This window comes from Heloderma suspectum, chromosome 3 (genome assembly GCF_057233095.1).
Source record: "Heloderma suspectum isolate Gila_16-S chromosome 3, 16-S_ref, whole genome shotgun sequence".
NCBI lineage: Eukaryota > Metazoa > Chordata > Lepidosauria > Squamata > Helodermatidae > Heloderma > Heloderma suspectum.
In genome coordinates, this window is record NC_139460.1 from 130,946,111 (window position 1) to 130,962,229 (window position 16,119).

The 16,119-nt window shown below is 41.0% G+C and overlaps 1 protein-coding gene and 1 long non-coding RNA gene across 6 annotated transcripts in view; one reads left to right on the forward strand and one right to left on the reverse strand.

Annotated features, from left to right (window-relative positions):
* The first annotated feature begins 556 nt into the window (after window positions 1-556).
* On the forward strand, window positions 557-15,925 carry LOC146350241 (uncharacterized). The gene is made up of 3 exons (XR_014789218.1): window positions 557-675; window positions 3,583-3,685; window positions 15,814-15,925. It is a non-coding gene; the product is annotated as an uncharacterized LOC146350241 (long non-coding RNA).
* SLC9D1 (solute carrier family 9 member D1) overlaps window positions 2,407-16,119 on the reverse strand; it is a 37,022-nt gene continuing 23,309 nt past the window's right edge. For all 5 annotated transcript variants that reach the window (XM_084844558.1, XM_084844557.1, XM_084844556.1 and 2 more), the window contains 4 exons: window positions 14,428-14,578; window positions 13,155-13,234; window positions 11,833-11,982; window positions 2,407-3,289 (listed from right to left, as the gene is read on the reverse strand). In XM_084844558.1, coding sequence (XP_084700684.1) covers window positions 3,176-3,289; window positions 11,833-11,982; window positions 13,155-13,234; window positions 14,428-14,578 — 495 coding nt within the window. In that variant the 3' untranslated portion in view covers window positions 2,407-3,175. The remainder of the gene's footprint in view (window positions 3,290-11,832; window positions 11,983-13,154; window positions 13,235-14,427; window positions 14,579-16,119) is intronic.

Below are 16,119 nucleotides of genomic sequence, written 5' to 3' on the forward strand. Positions count from 1 at the left end.
CGCGTTGACGTCACGGAGTGTAACGTGCCCCACATAGACACACGCGAGGAGATTAGCGCTCCCTCCCCCATCCTTTCACCACCATACGTTTTGCTTAGCCTGCCTACCGGGATGCCGTAGGGAAAGGCGCGCGCATGCGCAAGATTTTCGCGCCTTTGGGATTCCACCACGCCTTCCTCCTCCCGGAGACAGATCGCGCGGGAAGGTAGAGCGCGAGACCAGCTGTTGTTGGCTTTGACCGGCTGGCCTTTGCCGTTTTACAAATGCTGACCTCGCGAGACTGAAACTGCTGTAGGAGGAAGGGCTGCCGTGCGCGCGCATCACTGCCCGTTCCCGCCACTCTCGTGGGACAGGGCATATATAATTAGTGACATGGTAGAGCTTTGGATCGAAACTTTTCCTTAAAACGACACTGCTTTTCCTCAGCCCCTTTTCATTACATCCTAGAAGAACAGCCCCAAAACTCCGTTGCAAAGCAAGAGTATGGGGGCATGCTATAGGCATATTTACTCGGGAGTAAGTCCCAGAAAGTATGTATAGAACTGCGGCTTAAGGCTCAGTCCTATGCGTGTTTAGACAGAAAAAAAGGCCTACAACTCCCAGCATGGCCCAGCCAGCTTAACGTTTATTATATAAAAGCTTATAATTTATGGAGAGCTGGTAAAAATGCTACAGGTAAGGTATATCTGCACATACAGCATTCATTTTCTTAAATAATTATTAAACGGAGACATGAAACTGTCAGTGGAGGTTATGGATTCACTTAGGTTTTGGGGTGGAGCAGAAGGCGGAGAGAGGAAAATACTATTTTAGAAGGGGAAGTTAATACACATTGAATGAAATAGCAAAGATCCTATACATGAGTGAATCAATAGACATAAACAAGACTGAATCACAAGTACTCAACAAGCCCACAGATGTAGGTGGGTCCAGGCACACCTCAAATCCAAGCTTAACTTGTATGACATCACATTCCACTAAGGGTCAATGGTTTGTGGTTTCTCTTGAGTTAATATATAGAGTGTGTGCACATGGGGGCAGGGAGAGCCTGTGTGGTTAGAGTATTGGACTGGGACTTGGGAGATTGGGGTTTTAGTCCCCACTTAGCCATGAAACTCATTGGGTGAATTCAAGCCAGTCGCTAACTTGGTCCAAGCTACATCACAGGGTTGCTGTGAGGATAAAATAGGATTATATAGGGAAAAAAAGGGATATAAATGTTATTAAAAAATTAGCCCTACTTAGAACAGACCCACTGAAATGAATGGGATTTAAGTTAGATTAACTTAAATCTAACTCACCACATCTGCCTACTTGCACAGTAAACCTCAATACATTTCTTTAGAGTACAAGATTGGCACAATTTAGTTCTTAACTAAAACTGTAAAGGCAGGAGACTTAGGGTGCTTCTTCAGACAAGGCTTTTATTGTGCAATCACACTGCCTCATTCACAGAATTTTACCTGGGGTAGAGGCATTCTAGGTGATGTCTTACTTAGAGCCCTCTGTCTGGAAGCATCCTTAATGAAATTTATATGCATACACAAAACTACTTGCTTCACGAGTACCCCACCCTTTCACTTTTTAGCACACACAGAATGCACTTTGCTTGCACTATTTGAACTTGATGTAGAATGTTATACACCTTTAAAAAGGTTAAATACCCAAAAATGAATTCAGGAAAGCACATCAGCAATATTACCAATATCCTAAAGAGATGTTATAAGGGTTGACTCTTAGGCAACAATCCCACACATATTTATCTGGGAGCAAATCCCACTGAACTCAGAGCGGCTTACTTCTGAGTAGACATGTATAGGATTGCACTGTTAGAATGTTAACAATAGAAAAATAATTGAGGCAACATTTCTATGTAAGTAACAAGGATTTGAAAAATTCTCCAGAAAGCATAAAGTTAACACAGTACAGATTTATATTCAGGCTGTTCCTATTCAAACTTAAAGTTTCTGTAATAAAAAGTTGCCTAGTTGTTAACAGAACCATTTGAAATTAATTTCAGCTACAGAATATTTATGTTTTAATAGTGAAGTTCTACACCTGTAGATTGAGCCAATGCTTGTTTAAGACTACCAGTTTTTCAAACTTACCTGCCAAATTGAGAATGCTAAAATAACAAATACACTAATCTCAAAATGCATAATGTTGCATTATAATACTGGCCACCAAGATGTTTGAAGAAATATATTTTCAATATTGTACTTGAAAAATTAAGGTGTAGTAGCTGAACATTTATTACAAGTCCATCTTTATAAGAATTGATAAGGGCATTCAAACATTCATTCAATGGGACTAAATTCTGAGTTATGAAACTTCAGAAACACTCAACTTGCTCCTTCTTGCTATATGTAAATGGTTCATCAAGTGAAGCAACACAAACCTAAGAGTATCCTCCAAAAATAGTTTTACTTTAGTTTTAATTTCTGTGGTGTTTTGGTTTTGAACAATTGGCATGATCAGTACAAGAAATCCTTGATATTCATACTGAGAAGTCATTTCTGATCACAATTAAAATATATGTCAAACAAATATGACAAAGACCAAAGTTACAAATAATTACATTATTTAAAAAACATCAATGAAAGGAAATACCACTCCAGCAGTGCAATTCTGTATGTGTCTACCCGGAAGTAAGTCCCACTGAGTTCAATGGGGCTTACTTCCTGGTAAGTAGCTACAGGATTGCAGCCTTAGGAATGTTAATTTTCAGTCCTTTGATAGATGGTAAAGTTTCAACCTTATATTTGAATGGAAAAACTAAAATTTATATAGCACTGAAAATGTTTCTTTTGTGGTTGGATACTACTTTATTTTGGATACTTATTACAGATTTCTTTAACAGTACCACAGGCACTATAAATGTTAATTAAGTTTGCTGAACTGACTGAAAATAATACACAAAAAGGCACATCAGTCAATTATTGGATTTGTAGGCTATTTTTAAAAAATCAAGTGTTGCAAAATTGATTTAACAAATGTTACTCTTTAATACTCTAAAAAAAAGAATATGTGAAAAATGTTATGTTTTGTTCAAAAACTGAAGTCAGTGTTTGGCTTTTAACTAAGCTGAGGAACATAAAGCTACTTTTGTATGCTCATAAGAAATGAAATGAATATGAAGTTGTTTCCTCCATGGAAGCTATTGTATTAAATATCTTCAGCAACTTAATCGTCTTTCAGATCTTGGTACATATTTCATAATCGCAGCTCTCCAGAGCGCTGGTGCGAGCAATAGGCTTAGGGTGGTCACACTCAGTATAAGGAGGTAGACCTAGAAATTGGCAAGAAAAATGTTATTTCAATTCACATTTTTACTTAAGAATCAGAAACACATTGAAGTGCTCAAGGTGGTTAGCTTAACATAACTGATATAGCTAAAATATATTTTTATGTTACAGGTGGACAACCTGTTTAGCCAGCTTGAATAGTTACATGAGCAGTACCATGATCCAGAGGGGCTCTTGTTAATTTAGATATTTAGGGTGCTTCCAGATGGAGGGCTTCAGCTAAGCACTACCAGTCAAAAAATATTGTGCGACTATTCCTTCTTTTTTTCCTTAACAGATTTTCTGCAGTGAGAAAAAAAGATGGAAGAAATGGTGGGAAAACATGGGAGGGAGTAGAAGAAGATGATGTCTGGACCCCACCATAGAATTCCATGAATGAGGTAGAGTGATGGGACAATGAAAGCCTCATCTGATAGCACCTCTAGTTGCCTGTAACAATTTCTAGTATGTATATTTGGCCACCACATTGCACTCACTTCATTGTATTCTTCTTTTGACATTAAAACATATGAAGCTGCCTTATACTTAGAGCATTCCTTCCATCTAGCCCAGTGTTTTCTACTCTGACTGGCAGTGACTCTAGGTCTCAGTCAGAAGTCTTTCCCAGGCCTGCTAAGGGTAGGCAACATGGTTTCCTCCAAGTATTTTGGACTACAGCTCCCATGATTCCTGACAGTTGGTGATGCTAGCTGGGCCTATGGAACATGTAGTCCAAAACATATAGATGGCACCATGTTGCCTACCCCTGTATGCTCACAATTATAATCTCACACATATGATCGTCTTAAGCCAATTTTTGAAAATCTTGACGTGATTTAGGTTCTTGCTGCCTTTGAGCATTTATTTCAAATGCATCTCTTTAATTATTATGGATGGAAACATGTTTGTACTAAGTAATACCCAAATTATACTCATGCATATGAGTGCCACGTGCTGTCCCTTAACTACCACCCCAATGCAGTTTCTATACAGAATCTAATAAGAGAAAAACGTATTGTTAAAAATAAAGTAACAAAAAATTAATTATAAGGGTATTATAGTAGCTCTCCCTTGCATGGATCACTGCTTTGTTGTGGTAAAGGGGCTTGCATAACTCAGTGAAGCCATAAGCTATGCTGTGCATGGCCACCCAAGATGGACAGGTCATGGCGGAGAGTTCTGACAAAATGTGGTCCACTGGAGAAGGAAACGGCAACCCACTCCAGTATTCTTGCCAAGAAAACCCCGTGGAATGTATCACAAGGCTAAAAGATATGACGCCGGAAGATGAGCCCCTCAGGTCGGAAGGTGTCCAATATACTACTGGGGAAGAGCAGAGGGTATTTCCAAGTAGCGCCAGAAAGAGTGAGGCAGCTGGGCCAAAGCCGAAAGAACACTCAGCTGTGGATGCGTCTGGTGGTGAAAAGAAAATCCGATATTGTAAAGAACAATATTGTTTAGGAACCTGGAATGTCAGATCAGTGAATCAAGGTAAGCTGGAGGTGGTCAAACATGAGATGGCAAGATTGAACATCGACATCTTGATAATCAGCGAACTAAAATGTACAAGCATGGGCGAATTTAATTCAGGTGACCATTATACCTACTACTGTGGGCAAGAATCCCTTAGAAGAAATGGAGTAGCACTCATAGTCAACAAAAGGGTGGGAAAAGCAGTACTGGGGTACAATCTCAAAAACGACAGAATGATCTCAGTACGAATCCAAGGCAAACCATTCAACATCACAGTAATTCAAAGTCTATGCCCCAACCACTGAGGCCGAAGAAGCTGAGGTTGATCGGTTCTATGAAGACCTACAAACCTTCTAGAACTAACACCCAAAAAAGATGTCCTCTTCATCATAGGGGATTGGAATGCTAAAGTAGGAAGTCAAGAAATCACCGGGATAACAGGCAAGCATGGCCTTGGTGTACAAAATGAAGCAGGACAAAAGCTAATAGAGTTTTGCCAAGAGAACACGCTGATCATAGCAAACACTCTTTTCCAACAGCACAAGAGGCGACTCTACACATGGACATCACCAGATGGTCAATATCGAAATCAGATTGATTATGTACCTTGCAGCCAAAGATGGAGAAGCTCTATACAGTCAGTAAAAACAAGACCTGGAGCTGACTGTGGCTCAAATCATGAGCTTCTTGTTGCAAAATTTCGGCTTAAATTGAAGAATGTAGGGAAAATCACTAAACCATTCAGGTATGACCTAAATCATACCCCTTATGAATATACAGTGGAGGTGAGGAATAGATTTAAGGGATTAGACCTAATAGACAGAGTGCCTGAGGAACTATGGACAGAGGTCCGTAACACTGTTCAGGAGGCAGCAACTAAATCCATTCCAAAGAAAAAGAAATGCAAGAAAGCGAAGTGGCTGTCTGATAGAACAGCCACTGAATGGGTGTTCTATCAGACAGAATGGGAAAGACTAGAGATCTCTTCAAGAAAATTGGAGATCTCAAGGGAATGTGTTGTGCAAAGACGGGCATGATAAAGGACAAAGAAGGCAGGGACCTAACAGAAGCAGATGAGATTAAGAAGAGGTGGAGAGAATACACAGAAGAACTATACAGGAAAGATCTGAATGTCCCTGATAGCCATGATAGTGCGCCCACTGAACTTGAGCCGGACATCCTCGACAGTGAAGTCAAGTGGGCCTTAGGAAGCATTACTAACAACAAAGCTAGCGGAGATGACAGTATTCCAGCTGAGCTATTTAAAATCCTAAAAGATGATGCTGTTAAAGTGCTGCACTCAATATGCCAACACATTTGGAACACTCAACAGTGGCCACAAGACTGGAAAAGGTCAGTTTACATTCCAATTCCAAAGAAGGGCAATGCCAAAGACTGTTCAAACTACTGTACAATTGCGCTCATTTCACATGCCAGCAAGGTTATGCTCAAAATCCTACAAGCTAGACTTCAGCAGTATGTGAACCGAGAACTACCAGAAGTACAAGCTGGGTTTCGAAGAGGCAGAGGAACTCGAGATCAAATCGCCAACATTCGCTGGATCATGGAGAAAGCAAGAGAATTCCAGAAAAACGTCTATTTCTGCTTCATTGACTATGCTAAAGCCTTTGATTGTGTGGATCACAACAAGCTGTGGCAAATTCTTAAAGTGATGGGAGTACCAGACCACCTTACCTGTCTCCTGAGAAACCTGTACGAGGGTCAAGAAGCAACAGTAAGAACCAGACATGGAACAACCGATTGGTTCCAAATTGGGAAAGGAGTACGACAAGGCTGCATATTGTCACCCTGCTTATTTAACTTACATGCAGAGTACATCATGAGAAATGCCAGGTTAGATGAATAACAGGTCGGAATTAAGATTGCCGGGGGAATTATCAGCAACCTCAGATACGCAGACGATACCACCCTAATGGCAGAAAGCAAAGCGGATCTAAAGAGCCTCTTGTTGAGGGTGAAAGTGGAGAGTGCCAAAGCTGGTTTGAAACTCAACATTAAAAAAACTAAGATCATGGCATCTTCACTTCCTGGCATATAGAAGGGGAAGAAATGGAAGCACTGACCGATTTTATTTTCTTTTGCTCCAAGATCACCACAGACGGTGACTGTAGCCATGAAATTAAAAGACGCTTGCTCCTTGGGAGGAAAGCTATGGCAAACCTAGACAGCATAGTAAGACGCAGAGACATCACCTTGCCGACAAAGGTCTGTCTAATCAAAGCTATGGTTTTCCCAGTAGTAATGTATGGCTGTGAGAGCTGGACTCTAAGGAAGGCTGAGCGCCGAAGAATTGATGCTTTCGAATTGTGGTGCTGGAGAGGACTCTTACGAGTCCGCTGGACTGCAAGGAGGTCAAATCAGTCAATCCTAAAGGAAATCAACCCTGAGTGCTCATTGGAAGGACAGATACTGAAGCTGAAGCTCAAATATTTTGGCCACCAAATGCGAAGAGAAAACTCCCTGGAAAAGACCCTGATGCTGGGAAGGATTGAAGGCAAAAGGAAAACGGGACGGCAGAGGATGAGATGGCTAGATAGCATCACCGATGCAATGAATATGAACTTGAGCATACTCCGGGAGAGAGCGCAGGACAGGAAGGCCTGGTGTGCTATAGTCCATGGGCTCACGAACAGTCGGACATGACTTAACTACTGAACAACAATAGTAGCTCTAAAACAAGTGACCGTGACTGATACATTTCTCATCTTCCCATAAGTAGCAAGTGTTATCTGTGTGTTACAAAGGCTTTCATGCAGAAACCACTCCATTTGCACCAAGGCACAAATGTCATGACATATACTGTATACTTGCCCAATTTAACAAACGTTTTGTTCATGGACTTCAGAGTTCAAATCCATTAGCAGATCCATTCCAGTGCCATTGTTATCAACTGCCTAAAAGTAGGTGGCCCAACTTATCAAAGCAGATTAGCTAGCTAGAGACGTCCTGACGCCTCTTGGTAGCCCCATCGAGAGCATCTGGATCAAAATAAATGGAGCAAAGAATAAAAGGAACCTGGTGGTCGGAGTCTACTACCGGCCACCCAACCAAGGAGAAGACGATGAAACTTTTGATAAGCAAATAGCCAATGTTTTAAGGAAGCATGATGTAGTAGTAATGGGGGACTTCAATTTCCCCGATATTTGTTGGGAGACAAATTCTGCAAAACATGGCCCCTCCAGGAAATTCCTGACTTGTGTGGCAGATAACTTCCTCCTACAGAAAGTAGAGGAAGGAGCTAGAGGATCAGCTATCCTTGACTTGATCCTAACCAACAGAGATGACTTAGTGGATAAAGTAGCAGTTAGAGGAACTCTGGGGGAAAGCGACCATGTTGTACTTGAGTTCTTGGTTCTAAGGGAAGCAAAAGCCGAGTGTAGTCAAATGCGTACCCTGGATTTTAGGAAAGCTGATTTTAATAAACTCAGAACAATGATCAGTAAGGTCCCATGGCAAGCGACGCTGACGAGAAAAGGAGTCCAAGATGGGTGGAAGCTTTTAAAAAAGGCAATTCTCAAGGCACAATCACAAACAATTCCAACAAGAAGAAAAGATGGAAGACAACAGAAGAAGCCAATGTGGCTTCACAAAAAGCTTAGGGATGACCTGAAAACAAAAAAGGACACATATAGGAAGTGGAAAGAAGGCCAAGTAACAAAGGAAGAGTACAGGCAGGTAGCACAGAATTGCAGGTATGGCATCAGGAAAGCTAAAGCTGAGAACGAGCTGAGGTTAGCGAGGGATGCGAAAAACAACAAAAAGGCTTTCTTCAGCTATGTGCATGGTAAAAGGCAGAGGAAAGAAATGGTTGTTCAGCTATTAAATAAGGATGGCAAAACCATAACAAAGAAAAGGCAGAGGTGCTCAATTCCTACTTTGGCTCAGTCTTCTCCCAAAAGAGGGTCTATGACCGCCCTGGCAAAGGCGAAGTACAGGCTGAAGGGGCAGGATTGCAGCTTGAGATCGACAGGCATATGGTCAAGGAACACCTAATTACTTGGAATGAGTTCAAATCTCCAGGGCCAGATGAACTGCATCCTAGAGTAATAAAGGAACTGGCAGAAGAACTCCCAGAACCGCTGTCTATTCTCTTTGAGAAATCATGGAGGACGGGGGAAGTGCCAGATAACTGGAGGAGGGCTAATGTTGTCCCTATCTTCAAAAAGGGTAAAAAGGAGGAACCTGGGAACTACAGACCAGTCAGTCTGACATCAATCCCTGGGAAAATTCTGGAGCAGATGATAAAGCAATCCATCTGGAAGCACCTTGAAAACAATGCCATGATTACTCCAAGCCAACATGGATTTGTCAAAAACAAGTCCTGCCAGACAAATCTGATCTCATATTTTGATCAAGTAACCTCCCTTGTAGACCGTGGGAATGCTGTAGACATCATATACCTCGACTTCAGCAAAGCTTTCAACAAAGTGCCCCATGATAACCTGATGAGCAAACTAGCTCAAAGTGGGCTAGATGAAACAACGATCCGATGGATCTACAGTTGGCTACAGAATCGGACTCAAAGAGTGCTTATCAATGAGACCTTCTCAAACTGGGGAGAGGTAACGAGTGGGGTACCGCAGGGCTCAGTCCTGGGCCCAGTGCTCTTCAACATTTTTATTAATGACTTGGAGGAGGAGGTGCAGGGAATGCTGATCAAATTTGCAGATGACACAAAATTGGGCGGGATAGCTAATACTCTGGAAGACAGAAACAAAATTCAAAGTGATCTTGATAGACTGGAGCGCTGGGCAGAAAACAGAATGACATTTAATAGGGATAAAGGCCAAGTTCTGCACCTAGGAAAAAGAAACCAAATGCACAGTTACAAGATGGGGGATACGTGGCTCAACAACACTACAAGCAAGAAGGATCTTGGAATTGTTGTCAATCACAAGCTGAATATGAGCCAACAATGTGATGTGGCTGCAAAAAAGGCAAATGCTCTTTTGGGCTGCATTCATAGAAGCATAGCTTCCAAATCCTGGGAAGTACTAGTTCCCCTCTACTCAGCACTGGTTAGGCCTCATCTGGAGTACTGTGTCCAGTTCTGGGCACCACACTTTAAGAAGGATGCAGACAAGCCGGAGAGGGTTCAGAGGAGGGCAACAAGGATGATCAGGGGACTGGAAACAAAGCCCTATGAAGAGAGACTGAAAGAACTGGGCATGTTTAGCCTTGAGAAGAGAAGACTGAAGTACTTGAAAGGTTGTCACAGAGAAGAAGGCCAGGATCTCTTCTTGAGCATCCCAGAGTGCAGGACACGGAATAATGGGCTCAAGTGACAGGAAGCCAGATTCCGGCTGAACATCAGGAAAAACTTCCTGACTGTCAGAGCAATACGACAATGGAACCAATTACCTAGGGAGGTGGTGGGCTCTCCCACACTGGAGGCATTCAAAGAGGCTGGACAGCCATCTGTCAGGGATGCTCTGACTTGGATTCCTGCATTGAACAGGGGGTTGGACTCGATGGCCTTGTAGGCCCCTTCCAACCTTACCATTCTATGGTTCTACCTGTCCCAACCTAATGTAAACAGATCAGTCAAAGTAATCAAGAGAGGGGGAGCCAGTGGAGGGATCAGGTAATAAGGCTAAGAAGGTTTTAATAGAAGAATGAAAGTACACTGTTGTACTAATAGTCCATTTGATAGCCACATTTATAAGCAGCAAGTGTTCTGTTTCTATTTTTTGTCAAAAAGCTTTGAAACTACTCAACTGATTGGCCCTTGGCCTTCAGGCAATATTCATATTGTTTAGTTTACCAGAAGTTGCTCTTGGACCTCAGAATTCAAACTCTTAAAATCTTAGCAGTCCCATTATCAATTTGGTACCTGGCCCTAGGCTTCCTAATCCCTGAGGCATTAAGTGGCTTCTGGTGCTACTATAGCATGAGAGCTACAAAGTCAATAGTAGCCAGAGGTCCTTGTGATCTATTACCCCACATCTACTCTATGCCACATAAAACAGCCTGTAGTCTGTGACTATGCTACCTGATTATAATCTATGTTAAGTGGGCACTGGTACATCACTAAAGAAAACTTAAGGAAAAGGATTGTCATAATAGATCCTGTTACAAAAACATGGAATTTAGCGCAAATAAAACCAACATGAAATGACAAGACACACTGTATGGCACAGCACATGCCTTTTAACCACTTTCAGAGGCTTGGATTCAGACTTTGCTTCTGCTCAGAGGACACTTCCACTCGTCGAAGTAGGGGGAGGCAACTTTTGCTGATTCCTCCTGCAACCCCTTGTGCTCTCTGAAAATCTGCTTTTGCAGGGTTGGGAAACCCTTTGGAACACTGGGAGGAGGCACTGGGGGCTGCAGATGGAAGGGGAAATTAGCAAAAGTTGCCCCCACCCCCTGGGATCATAACCTTCTGTGGATAGAAGGAGCCCTTTTCATTGTGGAGAGCAAAATCCAAATCCAACCCAGATTCTCAACTGCTGACAGTTTAATATTTGTTAATCCACTGTTGGGGACTAGTAGGGACTATCTCTTGGAATATGTAGCTGTGACAAAGCCAAGCTTGTGTTGTGCGTAAGTTTCCTCAACACTTTTTTTTAACCAAAAGCAGGCTTGAGAAATTGCCAGTTAAATTAAATGGAAGAACCAAGGTAAGAGTGGGCATTGCCTCGAGCAATTTTTTTGCCTAGAATCTTTTCTCCTTCCACAGCTGCTTTTCTACCTGGGTGGGATTGGGCAGGTGGGGAATTAAGACATCCCAGTCTTTGGCAGGGGAAATAACAGCTGGGGCAATTTGCAATAAATAAATGCAATAAATAAAATTTTGAATAGAAAACTATCTGGAGGGGTATGGGTTAATCAGCTCCTCTTCATCCACCCTCACTACTCCTCTGCCTAACCTCTCAGCCCTCAAAGCAGTTTTTGATTTAAAGAAAAAAGCATCAGAGGAAGCTATATGCAACTGTGTACAGTATCTAATATTGGTGTCACTTGGTTAACAATTTTACCACAGACTGTCATTATATGCTTCAAAATGCAAAAAAGCTAGATGACTTCACATAGGTCATATATGAGAGCTCACCTCTCGAGAAATTATACCCGCTCTGCGTGCTCTACTTCCCAAGACAAAGGAAAACTCACTGACTTGAGCCAAGCCTGCTGATACAATCCATTTGATGTACTGACTGGTCTTTGGAAGAATCATAGAAAGAACAAGTACTGCAAGAAAAAACTTTGAGATTGTTTTTATAAATACAGTGGAACAAAACAGGCAAACTTTTTTTAAAAAACAATGAAATTTAGTGGAACAAAAATAAAACTAAATTAAATTTAAAAATAGCATAAACAAGTTCTTCAACGAGCTACAGTTATCTAGCTGTATTGATTTGCAGAGTCCACTGATGGAACACAGGGGAGGTAGTAAACCACGTAAAATGGTGCTCTCGTCTGTATCTGGCATACTTATATAATTCATCTGGTTTGTATTTAGACTTTGCTTAAGCAGAAGTCTGCTCCCACATTAGGACTTTCCTACCCTTCCCTCCGCACTGCAGCCCGTGTCCCTCAAAAACCTCTCCTGAGGGTCAGGATCCCTCAGCATAGTCCTGGAATGTGGCACAGTGGGCTGCAGTAGCAGCTCACCCAAGCTGCCTAAACTTAGTTTTCACCAGTTTCCCCCTCCACATCCCACCCTTAAGGATAGCTTTGCAGGATGCTGTACTTGGGAAGACAAGACTGGGAAAGCTTTCTTGCACAAATGAAGCTGCACTCACATAAAACCTGGGTACAACATTTTGTCATTAGATTTGATATGGTATTTAACTTACGGCTCTGAAAAAATGACAGTCTGCCAAAAAATATATCAATTTTACATAAAACAAGAAAAACAGCCAGCTTGCTTGTGAGTTGCAATTACAACATTTCTTACACTTTTGATGGTGTTAAAGTTAGCTTTTTTTTAATATTCAAGCAAATCTAGAGTTTCACATCATCACTAGAGATCAAACCAGTACATTAAACATAGCTTCCATAATCTGTGTTAGATGGTGCTATGCATTCAGCAGCTCTGGGGTCTAGTCCCTGTGAAAAAAACCATCATTTGTGTCCTTCAACTAGCATTTTAAGGCCACAGAATGCTAGATTACAAAACTGAAACACAGACTCTATAGAACTGTATAAATCACTCCCTGTATGTTCTGGTTTTCTGAAACGAGGCCCACAGGTGGAATGAGTAGAGGTGATTTCTGTCACTGCTCTGGATGAGTATGAAAGTTTGGTCCCTGCTGCCAGCCATGGACTACAGAAAGGCATGGCTTAGCTTCTTGGGCAGTCACCATTCAATCTTAGTACACAGTATCAATATATATTTAATATCCAATTGTATTATAAAATAATAATAAATACCTTCATTATTACCACTGAAAGTGTAAGAAACAGCAAGACTGTGAGCTCATATATTACAAACGTAGGGAAAACATGAAGGCCTGCAAGAGAAAAAGAGTCATCTTACCTCTATTATAACTTTTTCTAAAAGTCACAAATATACAAACACAAGGATGAAATACTTTCATCTTTCACATAATTTGTTACATAAAAGCCTGCCACCTTTTGCCACATTATTAGAGATTTGTAGGCCCAGAATGAAAAAAGAAAAAATGAGGCGTCTCGGGGGGTTGAGGGCTTGCTCTTTTGAAATATTGACCCAGTTTCCACAATCACCGTGACTTAAACAAGCTATGGCAACTTGTTTAAGATGCAGTGTGTTCCAGGCACCATTTGCCTAATTACCCGCCTGGGTGTGGCTTGTTGTTTTGCCCAGACTTTGGCAGCATGGCTTGTTGGAGGGGGAAACAATTCTCAAATAACCCAACAAGCTGCTGTGGCTTATTTAAGCTTATTTAAGGTGATGGTGTGAACCTTCCCTTTTTCAGAAAGATAAGTGAAGTATTTTTTAAAAAAATCAACCCCGCTGCCTGCAATCATAGACAGAGGCTCTAGGACTGGGAAGAGGTCCTAGCTGGCATAGGAGCTAGGGTAATGATATTTAGACAAGGTGGCAGAAGGAATGGACTAAAACTGGAACCCAAGAGAAGGGTAGGTAAAAGACAAGGATGCTTGAGGAAAGGGGGCAGGGGGCAAAGGGAACTGAGGCAACTGACAAATTAAGTAGCCAATTTTTTGATGGAGCTTTCTAGTGTTCTCTAAAAATGCAATCCTAAGCAAAACTACTTGGAAATAAGCTTTGAAACAATGCATTTACTTGCATTTCAAGTAAATATGTTTTGGACTTGGGTATAAATGTAATTTCAATTAACATTAGAATATTAATGATGTAATATTAATAGATGAACAAAACTAAATTATTGAACAACATCAGATTTTAATTACCTTGCAGACAGTATAAAAATTAAGCATATGAAAATATTTACAAAATAGGATTTTCTTTGTTTTGACTAATGGGATCATAGAATAATCTGACAGTTCTTTGGGTCCTGGTCTGATAGCTTCGTTCCCTGAGCAGTTGGAATATTAATGTGTTGTGCCAAGAGGCATCACAGCCACAAGCAGAACAGAATTTGGATTTCTCCTAGTTCTTACAAAATATAAATTCTGTTCCATTTGCTTGTTAAACTGGTACATATAAACATCATGTATACATGTTTCTGTAACAAGTTACCTATAGATGCAAAGAATATGATGGCAAGAAAGTCACGTATTGGTTCAATACAAGACATAATCTCTTCAGTAATCATGTGACCCTGAGAAGAAATAAGTGCTCCTGCTAGGAAACATCCCAGTTCCATTGAAACATCCAATAACTCTGTGATCTGTTAGAGGTGGAAAAGATGTATTACTAGTGAGTGTTAATTCACTTTAATTAACCACCTTGCTTAAAAATGAAACATTACATGTAAACAAAGCCACTGTACTTCTCTTAATGAAGAATGTACCATTAGAATTTCAATAATTAAAGTTTCAACAGTGGGAAGTATCCTACACTTTCACTGCACACCCACCATTTCTGTTGTATCAGCAGAACTGATACAACTGATACAAAGCTAGTGCAACAGGAAGTTAGTGCCTCATCCAGAAATGAGTGGAAGTGCTCACTGTTGAAATGGGAAAGGTCAGCAGAGCTCCCTTGTGCAAGTTCCGCTGACCTGTTCTATTCCGGAAACGGCGTTTTGGCTTATTTCTGTTTGCTTAAGGATCTGCTAGCTTCCCGTTGTGCTAGCAGTGGGGCCCACTAATGCATGGATAGCGTTGGATACTGCTCAGTATATACAACATATGTGTGTGAAATAAGGAATTCTTTTAGGACTTCAGACATTTTAATCCCTTTGTGAATTAAAAAAAATGGTTCTCCATTTATCTTTGATGGCCTATGCTGCAATGGTAAAGACTTATCCTCAGGTCCTAAACCCACTTACGTGGTTGTTAATTCCACTGAAATCCAAACACCACACTAACTTCTTCCATTAAAACCAAAGACAGTTATTTCCATATAAATGCATTTAGGATGGAGATGAAGAGCTCTAGCTGAAAGCATCCACAGACATGCAAAGTCTGAGATTTAAATAAAATCTAAATGAATTTTGCAAACTATAAGTATGTCATATGTGCCACTATTTTGTCCAGTAAAAATGCCTTAATGCCAACATCATTGCTTTTAGAAAGCTAATTTACAATACCCAGGGATAGCCGTCTTAATCTGTTGTAGCAAACGCAACAAAGAATTTTGCAGCACCTAAAAGAGTAACAAATTTATTGTGGGATAAGTTTTCATGAGCCAGACCCTACATCAGCTGCATGATGAGACTGCATAAATGGACTGAATATATACATTCTGAGTACAGAGATTATGTTTCTAAGAAGGGGAGGCCAAAAGGCCAAACAATGCAGTGTACAGCAAAAGAACAGAAGGAGTAATGGATGTCAAATAAGTACATAGAGTACAAATGAATAGGATCCAGTCAAAGTATATATATTTCTAAGTATTTGTTTACACTATTTATCTTGCTATGCCTCTTTCATCTCTTAATTCTACCTGGCTGCATCATAGGCAGACAAGACAGCATGCCCCATCCAATGGCCTGTCTGGGACCATCTACCATTGGATTCTCTCCTTCCCTGCTCAGAACTGTCTCCTTGCAGTTACCATGGATTTGCAGCAACATTGGGAAGAAAAAGAGGACAAATATTCCAACTGTTCAGTCAGCAGCAAGTTTTATATATCCCCTCATCATCTTTCAGGCATTGAGTGATGCTCATCAGTTGGTCAGTTGACATGACTTGCCAGATGCCAATAGACACAACTCAGATAAAAGGACCTTGAACCAGATATGCTGATGGTTGAAGACAGCAAAAC